Here is a 13,224-nt window from a genome sequence, read left to right on the forward strand (position 1 = left end):
AACTACTTTTATCATTACCCAACAACATAGTAAATGTGTCTACTGTGGCTGAGAACTGAAGTTGACATGTGACATCAAGTTTAAGCCCCTTTTACTTAATTAATTTTGAGCTGTAGCTGCATTGAGCTTTTGGCTAGATATCTGGACGTACATTTAATATAAGAGCAGTACCTGTTTGTGTAAGTCTTGCAGAGTAGCTGAATATTAAATTGTAAGTTAAATACTAAATGCAAGCATGCTATATGTAGATAAGAGGATTTACCAATAATGACTTGAATAGTTTAGATTGAAAGAAACATTTGTGTGGGTGACACAATCTCTTCTTCTGCATGATTATGCGGAAGGATTGGTTTAATTAATTCTAAGCAAACCTTAATATGATCAGCATAGTATTAATTTTTAATCTTTTCAATGACTGCAGCTCCTCAGCCTCTTTGCAGAAAGTGTAGAACGTTATTTTCATTACAAAAATTTATGCTGATCCTTCCTTCTTTGATAGATGCCCTCTGTAGTTTGAAATCTGCACCATTTAATGGGAGTAATTGATTTTTAGTCTTTATAACTGTTAATGATTGCCACATCTTCCTGTGATCATAGCCCTAGACTTCTGTTTGCCTAGTTATCTCAGATATTTTCAATCCGTTTATTATTTTTTCTGCTCTCCTCTAAAATTTCTCTCCTATTTGTCCTCTTTGTGCCTCATTATGGTGCCAAAACTGAATGCAGCACTTCCAATTGATGCCAAGCCAGTGCTGAGTAGAGTGGAATAAGCACCTTGCTCATGTGATACATGGTATTTCTGTTAAAACAGCCCAGCATGGCATTTTATCTTCTTTTTTTTTTTTTTTTTTTTTTTTTTGCAAGAGCATTAAAATAACTTGTGTTCTGTTTACCATCTCTTACTGTCAGATTTCCTGTCTGTGCTACTATCTAAATAGCTAATATTTTTTTGTTTTGTTTAAGCACTTAATTATTCCTGTCTCTATAATTCCCTTGATTTTGAGTTGACTAGTTTTAGTGCATTATTCCATTTTTCAAACTCTCTTTATACTTAGAAATATTAAGACCTGTCCATTCTGTGTGTGCACAGGTTCAGCACTTTGGATCTGGGCCGCAGGAATGGAACGGAAACTACGCTCATCGGAGGCAGCAGGCTTACCTCCCAGCCAGCGTTGCCGGTCATGCTTTCTCCCTTCCACAAGGAAGTCCAAATCACACTACCGTGCACGCGCATCTCTCTGGAAGTACCCACCTTGGAGGACAGCCTGCTATTCTTCCGTACCCGTCGTCGGCACCCCTTAGTACTGCTGCGCCTGTTGCCCACCTCCTCGCCTCGCCATGTACCTCAAGACCCTTGTTACAACATCCAGCGTACAATATATCTCATCCCAGTGGTATAGTACACCAAGTTCCAGTTGGCATAAATCCCCGTCTCTTACCTTCCCCAACCATTCATCAGACTCAATACAAACCAATTTTCCCACCACATTCGTACATTGCAGCATCACCTGCTTACACAGGATTTCCACTGAGTCCAACAAAACTCAGCCAGTATCCATTTATGTGAGAACTCAAATACAGTGTATTGAGGAAGCTCAATGATACGGAAGTTCGATTTAAGAAGAAACATGGTATTTATTAAAAATTAGCCATGGCACAACAGGAAAATTATTTTTTTGAATCATGTAGACTTGGGTGCAATTTAAACAACTCTGAGCTTTAAAAAAACTCACTTTTAATGTGTTTTGCACATTTGGTATAACTTGTCTTTGGTCATGTTATCTTCTTATATAGTAACTTTAGACAGGTGACTTACAGGAGCAGAAATCTGGTTTTGCTCCTGCTATTTTTTATAAAATTGCCTTCTAACTAGTGCAAGACACGTCTACATTTGGGAAGCCATTCAGTGTACAGAACTAGAGCAACAGATGCACATATGTCAGCAGTACAGTGTAGAAGTAACTTGTTTGTATTGCGTATCTTGGTGTTTAAATGTTGAGTCACTTATCTAAAAGTTGAGCTGTTGTTCTTCACATTGCATGTGTCTTTTGCATGGGCAAAAAAAAAAAGCCTAAACATTGCTCTTAAATGTTGTTGTCCTAATAATCTCAGCTGCATTGTAAACTGTTCCCACACATAGTGCCTTAAATATTTGAGGTTGTTAATGTTATTACTTATATATAAATGTTGAGGACTGCAGCACTTAAAAATTCGGATCTGCTGATTTTTTGATAGCATAATGCTCATTTTGGGTTTTGTGTGGTATGATTTTAGTATTGGGTGTGTTTTCCTTATGGAGAAGGCAGCATGTTTTGCTGTAGCCGAATTTTGCTGTCTCTTTTTTTCCCCCAGAATGATCTAGCTTCAAGACAAGACTTTAGTAGCGCTTAAGAAAAGTTGATTCTGTAGCTATTGAATAGTGACACACAACACAGTATTTCATACTGGTAAATGGAACTGCAATACAACCTAAGTAGTTTATTTTAAAAGTGTTTGTCTAATTGGATATAATAAAATGTTTAGAGGGGCGGTAGGCATGACTGACTAGCTAATGAAAGAAAAGCCAAGTGCTTGTTGATCCATGATGTGGTTTCATCTTCGCTTGAGCAAACCATGCAGTATTTAATAACTAGTAGCAGAATATTTACTGTTGAAGCTTGAAAAGATGTGAGTTCTTTGTGTGCAATCTTTCATTTATGCATGGGAGAGATTTTAGTCTTTTTACATGATAGTATTTGTTTTAGCCTGTTGCAGGTGTTTGCTTATTTAATACATTCCGTCAGGGACGTAAATTACATGCTTTTTGTGTTATTTTTTTCCTTAGGAAGTGTGTCTTTTTTGTTTTTTGTTTTGTTCAAATGAAGTTGCTTTTGCAGCACCAAAGACTTAATCATCCATTTCCTATAAAAGGTAGCTACTTTTTCATAGACCTCAAGTATACTCTAGTGTAGAGATGGGATTTACAGAAGGTATGAAGCTGAGGCTGTGTTTTAGCTTATGGGCAAGTAATAAATTGTATCATTTATCTTGAATGTATCATAGATAAGCTGCTATATAATGATTGCCACTTCAGATAGCTGTGAAATTAGGTGATTAACTAGTTCTTTCTTAGCCTTCTAATTTCTGTACAAGTCTAATTACATGAAATAGAAGCCAGGTTTTGGGTTTGGTTGTTTTTTGTTTCTTTTTTTTTTTAAATTTTGTTTTCATGTTTGAAGTGTCGTAACTACTATACTGTAAATGATGGAAGATGATTGCATATGTTTTTTTGGAGTGTGTTATTTGCATCAGTATTTTATCTCCATTAACTTTGAGCTCATCACTGCATATAAGTGGATGTATTGATGTAACTTAATTTTTTATGTTTTCATATTGGCATTGTGTAGACACTTAAGAAGCTGCATCTTGCAGGCTTGACTTAACTTTTTTTTAAAACAAGATCTGGAATACAATCCTTGCAATGTTGACTGGAATAAGAGTGCAAAGCATTTGAGTTTAACTGTGTCAATAAGCTAATAACTGTAATCTTTTTCTTTACTCCACTAACACAAGCAGTGTTTTATTTAATGAATGTCTGAATGAAGTAAATGTGCCTACATTTGATTTATTTTTTAAGTAATAACTAAAATACAACAGTATTAGATCATAAAAAAATGAAAATACCAGCAGTACGTTTTTAATCACACTGAAAATTACGAAACCTAACTTTTCCCAAAAGTTTCAGTGTTTTTAGTAATCAACTCTATGCATTTTGTACAAGTGTGTGTATATAATAAAAATATACATTAGAAACTAGGAGTATCCTGATGAATTTGAAATCTTATCAACACATATATAAAGCCTAAATATAGGGAGCCAAGAAAATGCTCAAATTGGATATCCACATTACCACTTCAAACGTGTGCTATATTGTCCAGCAGATAGTTTTCTGTTCACTCCCTTGTGTTGGGACACGATGGCTTTTTGGTGCTTACTCCATTGCAGGCAATGGACGCACCAAGAATCACCAATGCAAATGGAGTAAATGAATTTTGTATTGTGATAACAAAAAAAAAATACCGCATTTTTCTCTGGGGCCATGGGGATCTTCATCAGTCTAATGTATTTACTGTACTTTCTTTTTACTGTTCTTAAGGTTTTAAGCTAACGTGCTTGTTAAATCGACACAATCATCTGTATATCACAACAGTATCCTATCGTATGCAGGAAAAAGTTGCTGTAAATGCGCCCCGAATTAGATCTGCTGCTCTTTCTATGTGTTGTAATTCTAGAAATGTCTGCATTTCAAAGAACGACATATTTGGGATCCTGCCACAGCTTAAATTCAATATACCGGGTGACTTTTCCCCCATCCTGCAATACACTCTGAGAGAACGGACTCTTGTCACTGCAAGTGTCCGGGGCCCATCTGCAGGAAAAAAAAAAAAAGCTTTCAGGGCGAGGGCCTTTTCTGTGAAAAAAGTCATCCTCTGAGAAGCATTTATACACGTTACCATTTTAATGCCTTTTTTAAATAAAACACTGCATGACTACAGAATTGCATATCTGCATATTACTTTAATTTGCAAGATTTTATATGAATTTCTAGTGTTTAGTTTTTAACTTTACTTCAGGGTGTTTTATTGGTCAAATATGCTACTGTATTAACTTTTTTTGGGTTTAATTTTTAATTTTTCTGTTTTTACTGCTAATTAACTTTTGGTTTGTGTTAAGTAAAAGTTAAATCACACTGCAAGCTGTAGGAAGACTTGTTCTAGAAATACCCAGTGATAGAGACTTGATTAATAAGTTTGAACTGTTACTGTTTAACAATTTGTAGACTTGTGGCTTTTTTTTTTTTGCTTTGGATTTCTATGCTACACTAGTTCGCCATGTAGCAATTGCACTGTGCAATATTACAATATGAGGACTGGGAAAATTTTTTATGGATGTAATGTCTCTTACAGTTTGCGATAGTATTTCTTTCTAGTTCTCAGTGATTTAAATGTGACCAAGCCTTCTGTACTTTGTCACAAAAAGCGGGTTTTCCAGGTGACTATTTTGGTGAGTGTCAAAATAAGAATTTATGGTGTATTACTGTCGAGATTCACTTTGAATTAAAATATATATTGCAGCAGATGACTCTCGGTGGCTTTCATTTTTTGCTGTGTTACATCAAGGCTGGATTAAGGTAAAGGCAATGAAAATTCATGGGAAGGGCTCTAAATTCTGATATAATCATTTGACTAAGCTGCTTTTCTTTCTGCAATTTTAAATTTTATTAACTTTCAACATTTCCTTTTAGGATGATCTTAAGAATCTGCCTTTAATGTAGCCAAACCTTGAAGGTTCTTTGTTCTGGTTGTCCCACTTTTACAACCTTAGGAAAAGGTTGTCTGGCCCGGATACCAGCAGATACATTGCTGCTGCTCAAGTTGGTACCAAGCCTGTGGCAACTGCTGCGTGGCCAGCGGGAAGGTGCTCCCGCTGCTGCTCATGGCCCCACGCGGTCAGTGGCTCCAGATGGCCAGCCTGGGACGGACCAGACGTCCGTGGACGGCACGTTTGCCAGTGCTGTTGCCAAATGTACTCATTCTGCCGTGGGGTTACAGTGCTCACTGAGATCTAGTGGTTTGGGAGCTGTCCTGAAGCAGGCTATTGGATACGCGTATTTATGAAGTAGCGTGGTTGCTGTGCTTACCATTGCATTTGCGGTGCTGTTGTAAATGAAATGTAAAAGACTGAAATGACAGTGCAACATATTTTTGATACCAAATTATTTCAGAATTGACAAAACTTTACTTTGCTAAATACAAGGTGCTGCCATTACTGATCTTTTACAGTTGCTTGCTCTTCAGCACAAGTTGGTCACACTGTCTGCAGAACTTTTCCTGCAGCGCTACACCTTTGGCTACGTGAAAATGCATCTGTCCAAATTCTACAGATGGCTCTGTTGCTATGAAAGCTGCTTCATTTTCGTTCTTTACAGTTAGACTCGTATATTGTTGACTTTTAAATGTGCATTGGTGTTGGTATCTATAGCCATAATTCCCCATAGGAAATAGGGCCACTGTCTTGCTTTTACATTCCTGATTTCGGAAACATCTAGCAAACAGGGAAAGGCTGCCTGAGCCTTTCAGAGGGATTATGCTGTCTCTCAAGTCCTTTCTGTTCTTGGTTTCTATTAGTAGTAGTGCCCACCTGTCCACATGCTCTTTCCCATCCTGTGGAAGGATAGGACTAGGACAGACAATTATGAGTAAGTAATCTTCCTCTCAGCTGCCTTTAGGATGACTAATACTGGTTTAAAATTTGGTATTTTTCCTGTCACTGAATGCAAAGGATGAATTTATACTGCAGTTGTGAGAGCAGATTCATTCAAGGAAAAGCTTTCAGAGTCAATGGGGCTGTCACATGCTACAGATCTGTAGGGGGACAGAGTGGTTGAGGATGATGCTATCTTTTCTCAATGAATTAGCTTAGGTTTTCAGCTGGAGGGATGATCAGTCTCTGGGAGGCAACAGAGAAGCTACTGTTTGATATCACTCACAAAGCAGTACAGTCCTGACGGTCATGGTAGGTTCACATTAATCACTGCAACTCACGCATACAGTGACTTCAGCTCCTGTAATGAATGGAGGCAGTGCGAGTCCAAGTTTTGGTAGGGTTGTGAAATACTACTGCTCCCCGCTTAAAGAGCTGTAACTTCCTTACAGGCCTACAGTGCATGTCTTGTGTGGTGCAGAGCTCTGGGGAACGCCAGAGAAGTGCTGTAGCCCTTCCTGCCTCTCTTCGCACGCTGAGTGACATCGTGACTGAAATGGTCAGTCTGACACCAAGGAGATCCTGCTGTGCAGGAAAGCGTATTAAATCATGGATAAGATTTGATGGGGATTGATGTTAATTATATCTTCCTACCTTTCACCTGGAAGAAGGTCCCTTTTATCTCTCAGGAGGCTTGGGTACATGCTCCTAGCAGATTCAGGTAACCCTAGCTGCCCCTGTCTTGGAGAACAGCACTGACTATTCTTCATTAGAACGATGAAGATTCATGCTGAGAGGCTGAAATACACATTGAATGGATTCTTTTCCTTAAATCCTGAAGTAGCAGGTTGGGAGCATCTACACGCTGTTGGTAGAGGTGCCTGGAGACTGGACTCCATTCTGTGGTTGTATCTGTGGAGTGAGATGTGCATAAATCTGGCCTTGTTTATTCATCAAAATGAAAAATGCCAACTGTTCTGTTGGAAAGATAGAGACCCAGGCCTGCTGCCTGGAGAAGTCGCTGCGTGGCCACGAGTCTCTTCTCATCTATGAATGAAGTTCTATGAATGGGTTCCTTCATAAAGACAAGCAAGACTCAAAATTATTGTGGTAGGTCTACTGCAAGCAAGGCGATTTTGGACCTAAGTTTTATTCATCATTTGAACCAAGGTCATATAGGTGATGTCAACCTATTGCTCTGGGGCAAAGGTAGGAGAATCCATGCAAACGTGAATTTTCCTCTCTGTGTATATGGTTTATCGTGGTAGAGTAGTAAGTACTCTTCCCCAGCGAGAGACGTACTGGTCCCATGGAGAAATACTCAACACATCTCCTTGGCAAACTAGAGTAGATCTTCCCTGGCATGGAGCATCTTGATTCTTTAACCATAACAAGCCATGTCTTCTAGAATCTGGACTACTTTCTGGCATTAAGGATTCCACAGCTGAGAGGAAACTGGGTTACAAGTACGTACACGCCACCTCCCTGTCCCACTAGCGCAATCACAGAAGGGAATACGTGGGCAACAGGCATGTGCTGCTTGCAAAAAAAAAAAAAACAACAACAAACCAAAAAAACCCTGATATCAGGTGTACGGAGCACGTGCACACTCTAGGAGAGCACATATGCAGGAAACCAAATCTCAGCACCAAGTCTGGATGCACAGATACTCCCCAGAGGCTGAAATTATCTTTCTGGACAAAGAGGACGAATAGAATTGGGAAAGGGAGGTTTAGGGAGTATCTAACTACAGTTACTTGGGAAAACTTTAGTGATTTTTCACTAGCTGTAAGAAACCCCATCCAGTCATCATTCCGGAAAATACACATTTTAAAAGTCCTTTGAAATAGCAACTAAATCTGCTAGGAAAAAAAATATTTGTATACAAAATACATACACATATATACTGTATAATGGAAAATTAAGAGATTACTATGATGGTTAAGAGCTAGATCAGCAAAAAGCCCTGTCAAAAGTAACCTATTGATGGATCTATTACAAAGGTGTTATGACAAAACCTAGAAAAACATGAAAATGATGAAATGGGTTTTAAACAGGACTCCTTCAAGACAACAGAAGGTACCACCAGAGGGCCCTGCACTAAATATGTTGGCCCTAAATAAACGGGAGTGATGAGTAAGTTATCCATTTTACTATAATAATCATACAACTGCCATCTTTTCTCTGTGGATAATCATTAGTAGTCATCATGTGGAAGCTAATTTTGCACAGAATGAATTAGTGATTTGAGGAAAAAGTGAGTAAAACAGCACGAACGGGACATATTAGTGACCGAGTAATTGTATTGGTGACATTCTGAGTGTGCTAAACTAGTCAGATAAATACATAATTATGGGTCATCAGGACTTTGGGGATGCTGTGAGTAGCTGGGTAGCAGGATGTAAAGCTGTGGCTGGCCCCTGCTGGCACTTGCTCTACCTCAAACCTGGCTTGTATCAGAAAGACAACAACTTCTTTTTCTGCTGGGAGGCTGGGACACCTTTCCCACACATAAGCCACGCTGTGCCCTTTCTGAATCAGCTCTCAGAGTCCTAGAGCACGTTCTGCCCTGAGCCCACCTTTGCTTTGCTCCTCCTCACACCATCACCGTCTGTTGCCCACAGACATGATCTGGGAACTAAAAACTCAAGGAAGCAGTGCCGGGAAAGAGAATGACATTGGAATAAAGAGTTCACATTACCTCTGCTGAAAATACTGATTACAGAAAACACTAAATGAATTGCTGTGATGTTTGCTCTGACTGTGACTGAGGCAGCTTCTGCCTCTTGCTGGGGCTCACCTCTTCTGCTGTCCATAATATATTCTACGTGCTGATTTGTCTCCTAGTGTGCCTCTTAGCATCGCAGACGTAAACCTCTGTCCTTTGAAGCTCCCCTTTCAGCCTGGAGGTCTGAGTGTGGTCAGGGAGGGGGTGACAGGAGAAGACCTTTCCTGTGTTCGCACACTGGGTGGCTGAGGACATAGCTGCCCCTTTGGCCAACCCCTGCCGTACGCTCCAGCTCCTTTACTCTCAGAGCTGTTTCTGCACTTGCAGAAATGCTGCTGGGGGTGCGCTGCGCTGTGGCAGGGCTTGGGCTGCTTCCCAAGAAGAGGTGCTCGCTGGCACCTCTGGTAACGAGGGGCATCTTTGGAGATGTCCTGGCCTGGAAACTCACAGGTGCATCAGCTGCCAACAACTGGCTCCCAAGATGAGCAGAGAAGGACTTCTAGTCTGGCCAGGTCACAGGACCACTGTGAAGGGACGCAGCTTCATTTACACCTTAACGGTAGGGCTGGGCACAGCTGCTTCAAAACATGAGGGAGGGGATGAGGGCCGAGAGCTGACATTGCATTCAACGTGCCCTGGAAGGCACAGAGCGGGGAGGCTTTGCCCCCCCACCCGCCTCCCCCGGCTGCGGCAGCCGCTGGTTCGGAGGGGCGGCCGCGCTGGACAGAGCCCTGTCTGCTCGCCCGCCCGGGCCTGGCCCCGCGTCTCCGGGGAGCGCCCGGGAACGGCCCCGGTTCAGCCGCAACGCCGCCGGGGCGGAGCAGGCAGGTGCGGGGGGCCGGGCGCCCCGCGGGCCGGCGGAGGGGGTCCCCGCGGCCCCGGCGGCGCCGCCTCCGCTCCCCGCCTCCTCGCGCTCGGAGGGCGGGGAGCGGGGCCGGGACTGGCGGCGACGTGAGCCCTTTGTGGATGAAGCTCCGTTCCGCGGCGCTCTCCGCGCCGGAGCCGGGGGGGCCGCGCCGCCGCCGCTGAGGGGCACCGGCCCCGCGTCCTGCGGCCGCGGCGGGCGCCCGGGCAGAGCCGCCGGCAGCATGCGGTGCCTCCCGCTCCTCCTCCGCCGCCGCCGCCTCCCTGCACAGCCGCTGCTCTAGAGCCCGTCGCGGCGGGGCGATGGGCAGCGCTGCCCGCTGAGCCGCGGCGGGGCCGTGCGAGGCGCGGGGATGTGGCGGCGGGCAGCGGGCGGCGGGCGGAGCGGGGCGCGCCCCGCGGGGCCCGGCCGAGCGCCCGGCACCGCGCCTCCGCGCAGCGCCCGGCCGGCGGGCGGCGGAGCGGGCCTGGCCGGGGCCGTCGTGCTGCTGGGGCTGATCGTCGCTCTCCTGCCGAGCGCCCGGGCCGAGGCGGGTAAGGAGCGCGGCGGGGGCGGGCGGGCGGCCGGGGCGGCCCGGCGGCGGGGAGCGCGGCTGCCACGGAGCGCGGCTGTCGCCGCCCTGACCGCGGAGAAAGCGCCGTTGGCGTGGGAAGGGCGGCTCTGCGGGGCGGCTCTGCGGGGCGGCTCGGGCTCCCCTGCCCGCAGGTTGCCGCCGCCTGCGGAACAGCCTCACCTGCGGCAATGGCAGAGGGTCTCCCGGGGGTCTGAGCCGTGCTCTCAAAGGCGAGATCGCAAACGTGCAGTCTGCCCCGTGCCGTGTAATGCCGTAAGTGGGGGAAAGCCAGGCTCTTCCTCATTGTCTCCCGCATCCTTTTTCCCCCGCTCTTTGAACAGAGGCTCGTCTGTGAAAAGGGGATGCTCGGGTTTTCTGCCTTCTCCTGTAGGCAGCCTGAGCTGCAATAATCTCCGTGGTCTCCCTGGCTAACGCACAAATAACAGCTTTTCTTATGGGACAGGCTAGTTGCATTAGGTCTTGTTCCTTGCAGAGAAAGAGGGACGGGGCAGAGGCTTTTGTTAAACCAAAGGATCGTTTCTAGTGATTCTGTGTGTGTGTGGCGGGGAGGAGGGGAGGGTAAGGAGGGGTTAGGAGAGGGCAAGCTCTGCTGAGGTCTGAGCGCTACATCTCAAATGCAGCTGAGAGCTCCAACGATTTCTGGGTTATATTTTTTGTATTTCCCTTGATTTTTTGAGTCCGGCAGCATTCTGCGCTCTCCCGACTTCTTCCGGCACTCCATATACTCAGTGACCTCAATGCAGAAATGGTTACTGTTGCTAGTAGTTATTGTATGTGCCAGATATAGATGCCACACGTAATTCTAAGGCTATGCTAAATTGATATATGGCTAGATTAGTCTCATGGATTTAAGAAAAGCATAGGGATGTGGATCCACATTTCAAAGCCGTTAACATGAATGTACAGCAATCATATCCAACTGATGTCAGTTTTATAGCCATGATATACTAAGGGTTCTCATTTGCAGGTTGTGGGTTGGTGGAACAGTGCCTTATGCTTCATTACTTGTTTTGAACATGTAAATACTGCAGTTTGATTTATCTCTGTAATATAAATTGACCCGTGATCAGAGGAATGGCTAATTTTTTACTTGTGCTTGTCAATTCAGTCTGGATTTCACATGAACTCTCGGGCCATGTCTAAATTATGAAATGTATTTTCACCCGGAGGTCGCTGGCCTCTCAGAGCTGAATTTTAAAAGCTGAGGTATTTCTAACTATGCAACAAGACACCTCTTCATGCTTGATAACTAGATCCAAGAGTAGAATGAAAAGGATTAATAGTCTGTTTCTTCCTTCGTCATCTCTATGTCTTTACAACATAGCCATTATCTCACTTTTAAGTGAGGAAGTCCAATAGAGTTAAAAAATATATTTGTAGGTATCTTCAAGCCTACAGCTTGGAACAAAAGAGGTGAGAAGCTACGACAGTGCCAAGCCAAAGTACATAATAATAGTATGCATAGCACACACAGTGGAAAATACTGTCACTGGTAGATATTACCTGGGAATTTTAGACAATCAGGTAGTTACGTTAAGGTACTTAACGTCATCTGTTGTACTTAATAGCTTTGAGCATTACAGCTGAAATTGCAAGTAAAAATTTATTAGTCCTATGCCATGTTTATCAGTAGTTATCGCTAAGGTGCATAAATGGGATGTCGATCAACCTAGAAAGCTTTGTCTTCCAGTGAGACAGAGCACGTGAAATGCTGTTTCCCATTGAAGTCAGGTGCAAAACACATAGTAGAGTCAGATTTTCAATCAAGAACATTAGTTTTGTCTAAGAAAGTTAGCTTCTATATGTTTACATAGAGCAGTCTACGTGTAGCTCTGGATTTATGTTAAGCAAATGTGCTTTTACTGATTTCTGTGGTTATTACTCTAATGTATATGGTTCATAGAGCAGGTTTACTGCCATGAAGTCCAAGTGGCGTTAAGTGATGCATTAAACGTGGGGAAGAGCATTTATCATGCACCATTTTTACTACAGCTTTTGCCACTGGGGAATATTTGCATCTATGGGAAAATTATGTCTGTACCTAAGTACACACTCACAGATAAATGCTTGCTTCTTCTGTTGGGTTCATGTGCAACACGCGGCATTGCTGTGTGTGAAGATGAAGCAGGGAATTCAGGGCATGGAGGGTAAGGAAAGAAGATTCACTGTGGTGCTAATGCTTCAGAAGACAACTCAAAACTTTCCTGATCCCTGAGGTTATTTTAAATAGCTATGGTAAAAATATTTCCTTTGACCTCAATAAAAATACGACACAAAGGGAAAAGATCTCCCTGAAAAGAAATCCTGACAGGATGAGGTGTTGGGCTACCAGGCTTTGGGAGCACAGAGATTGGTTCTCTGCGTTAGGGGCTCAGCATCAGACCTCAGTGCCGGTCAGTACCTCAGGACACTTTCACCATTGAGTACAGAGTGATTAGGTTTCAAACAGCAGATGAGAAGCTTTATTTTTAATTTTAGAGCTATTTTATGCTTCTTTAGCTGGATATATACAAAACTGCTCAGTGACATGCTGAGTTAATCATTAATTTCCACAGGATGTCATCCCCAGGACCACCGCTTGAGTTCAGGTTGAAAATAAAATTACTTTGTCCACCATAAGCTGAAGTACGTAACTGTGATTTTTGATGGATTATAGAATAACAAGTGTAAAAATTCAGTCAAACTGAATATATCCATCAAGAAAGGAAAAAGTAATGAGCCAGAAAATGAATGAAGGAACGTGTGGTTTTGGGTTGACTCTTACCATGCTGCAGCCAGGTAAAACTCCCTCGTGAACCAGAGGCATGAACCATG

The 13,224-nt window shown here is 43.4% G+C and overlaps 2 protein-coding genes across 2 annotated transcripts in view; both read left to right on the top strand.

Annotated features, from left to right (window-relative positions):
• HIPK3 (homeodomain interacting protein kinase 3) overlaps positions 1-5,121 on the top strand; it is a 77,248-nt gene extending 72,127 nt beyond the window's left edge. The window contains exon 16 of the mRNA XM_068399642.1: positions 1,091-5,121. Within this exon, the coding sequence (XP_068255743.1) occupies positions 1,091-1,567 (477 nt within the window). The 3' untranslated portion in view covers positions 1,568-5,121. The remainder of the gene's footprint in view (positions 1-1,090) is intronic.
• A 5,067-nt stretch (positions 5,122-10,188) lies between these two features.
• Positions 10,189-13,224, top strand: part of KIAA1549L (KIAA1549 like) — a 134,519-nt gene continuing 131,483 nt past the window's right edge. The window contains exons 1-2 of the mRNA XM_068399893.1: positions 10,189-10,662; positions 12,319-12,557. Coding sequence (XP_068255994.1) covers positions 10,189-10,662; positions 12,319-12,557 — 713 coding nt within the window. The remainder of the gene's footprint in view (positions 10,663-12,318; positions 12,558-13,224) is intronic.

The sequence above is a fragment of the Nyctibius grandis genome, chromosome 4, assembly GCF_013368605.1.
Source record: "Nyctibius grandis isolate bNycGra1 chromosome 4, bNycGra1.pri, whole genome shotgun sequence".
Classification (NCBI taxonomy): Eukaryota; Metazoa; Chordata; class Aves; order Nyctibiiformes; family Nyctibiidae; genus Nyctibius; species Nyctibius grandis.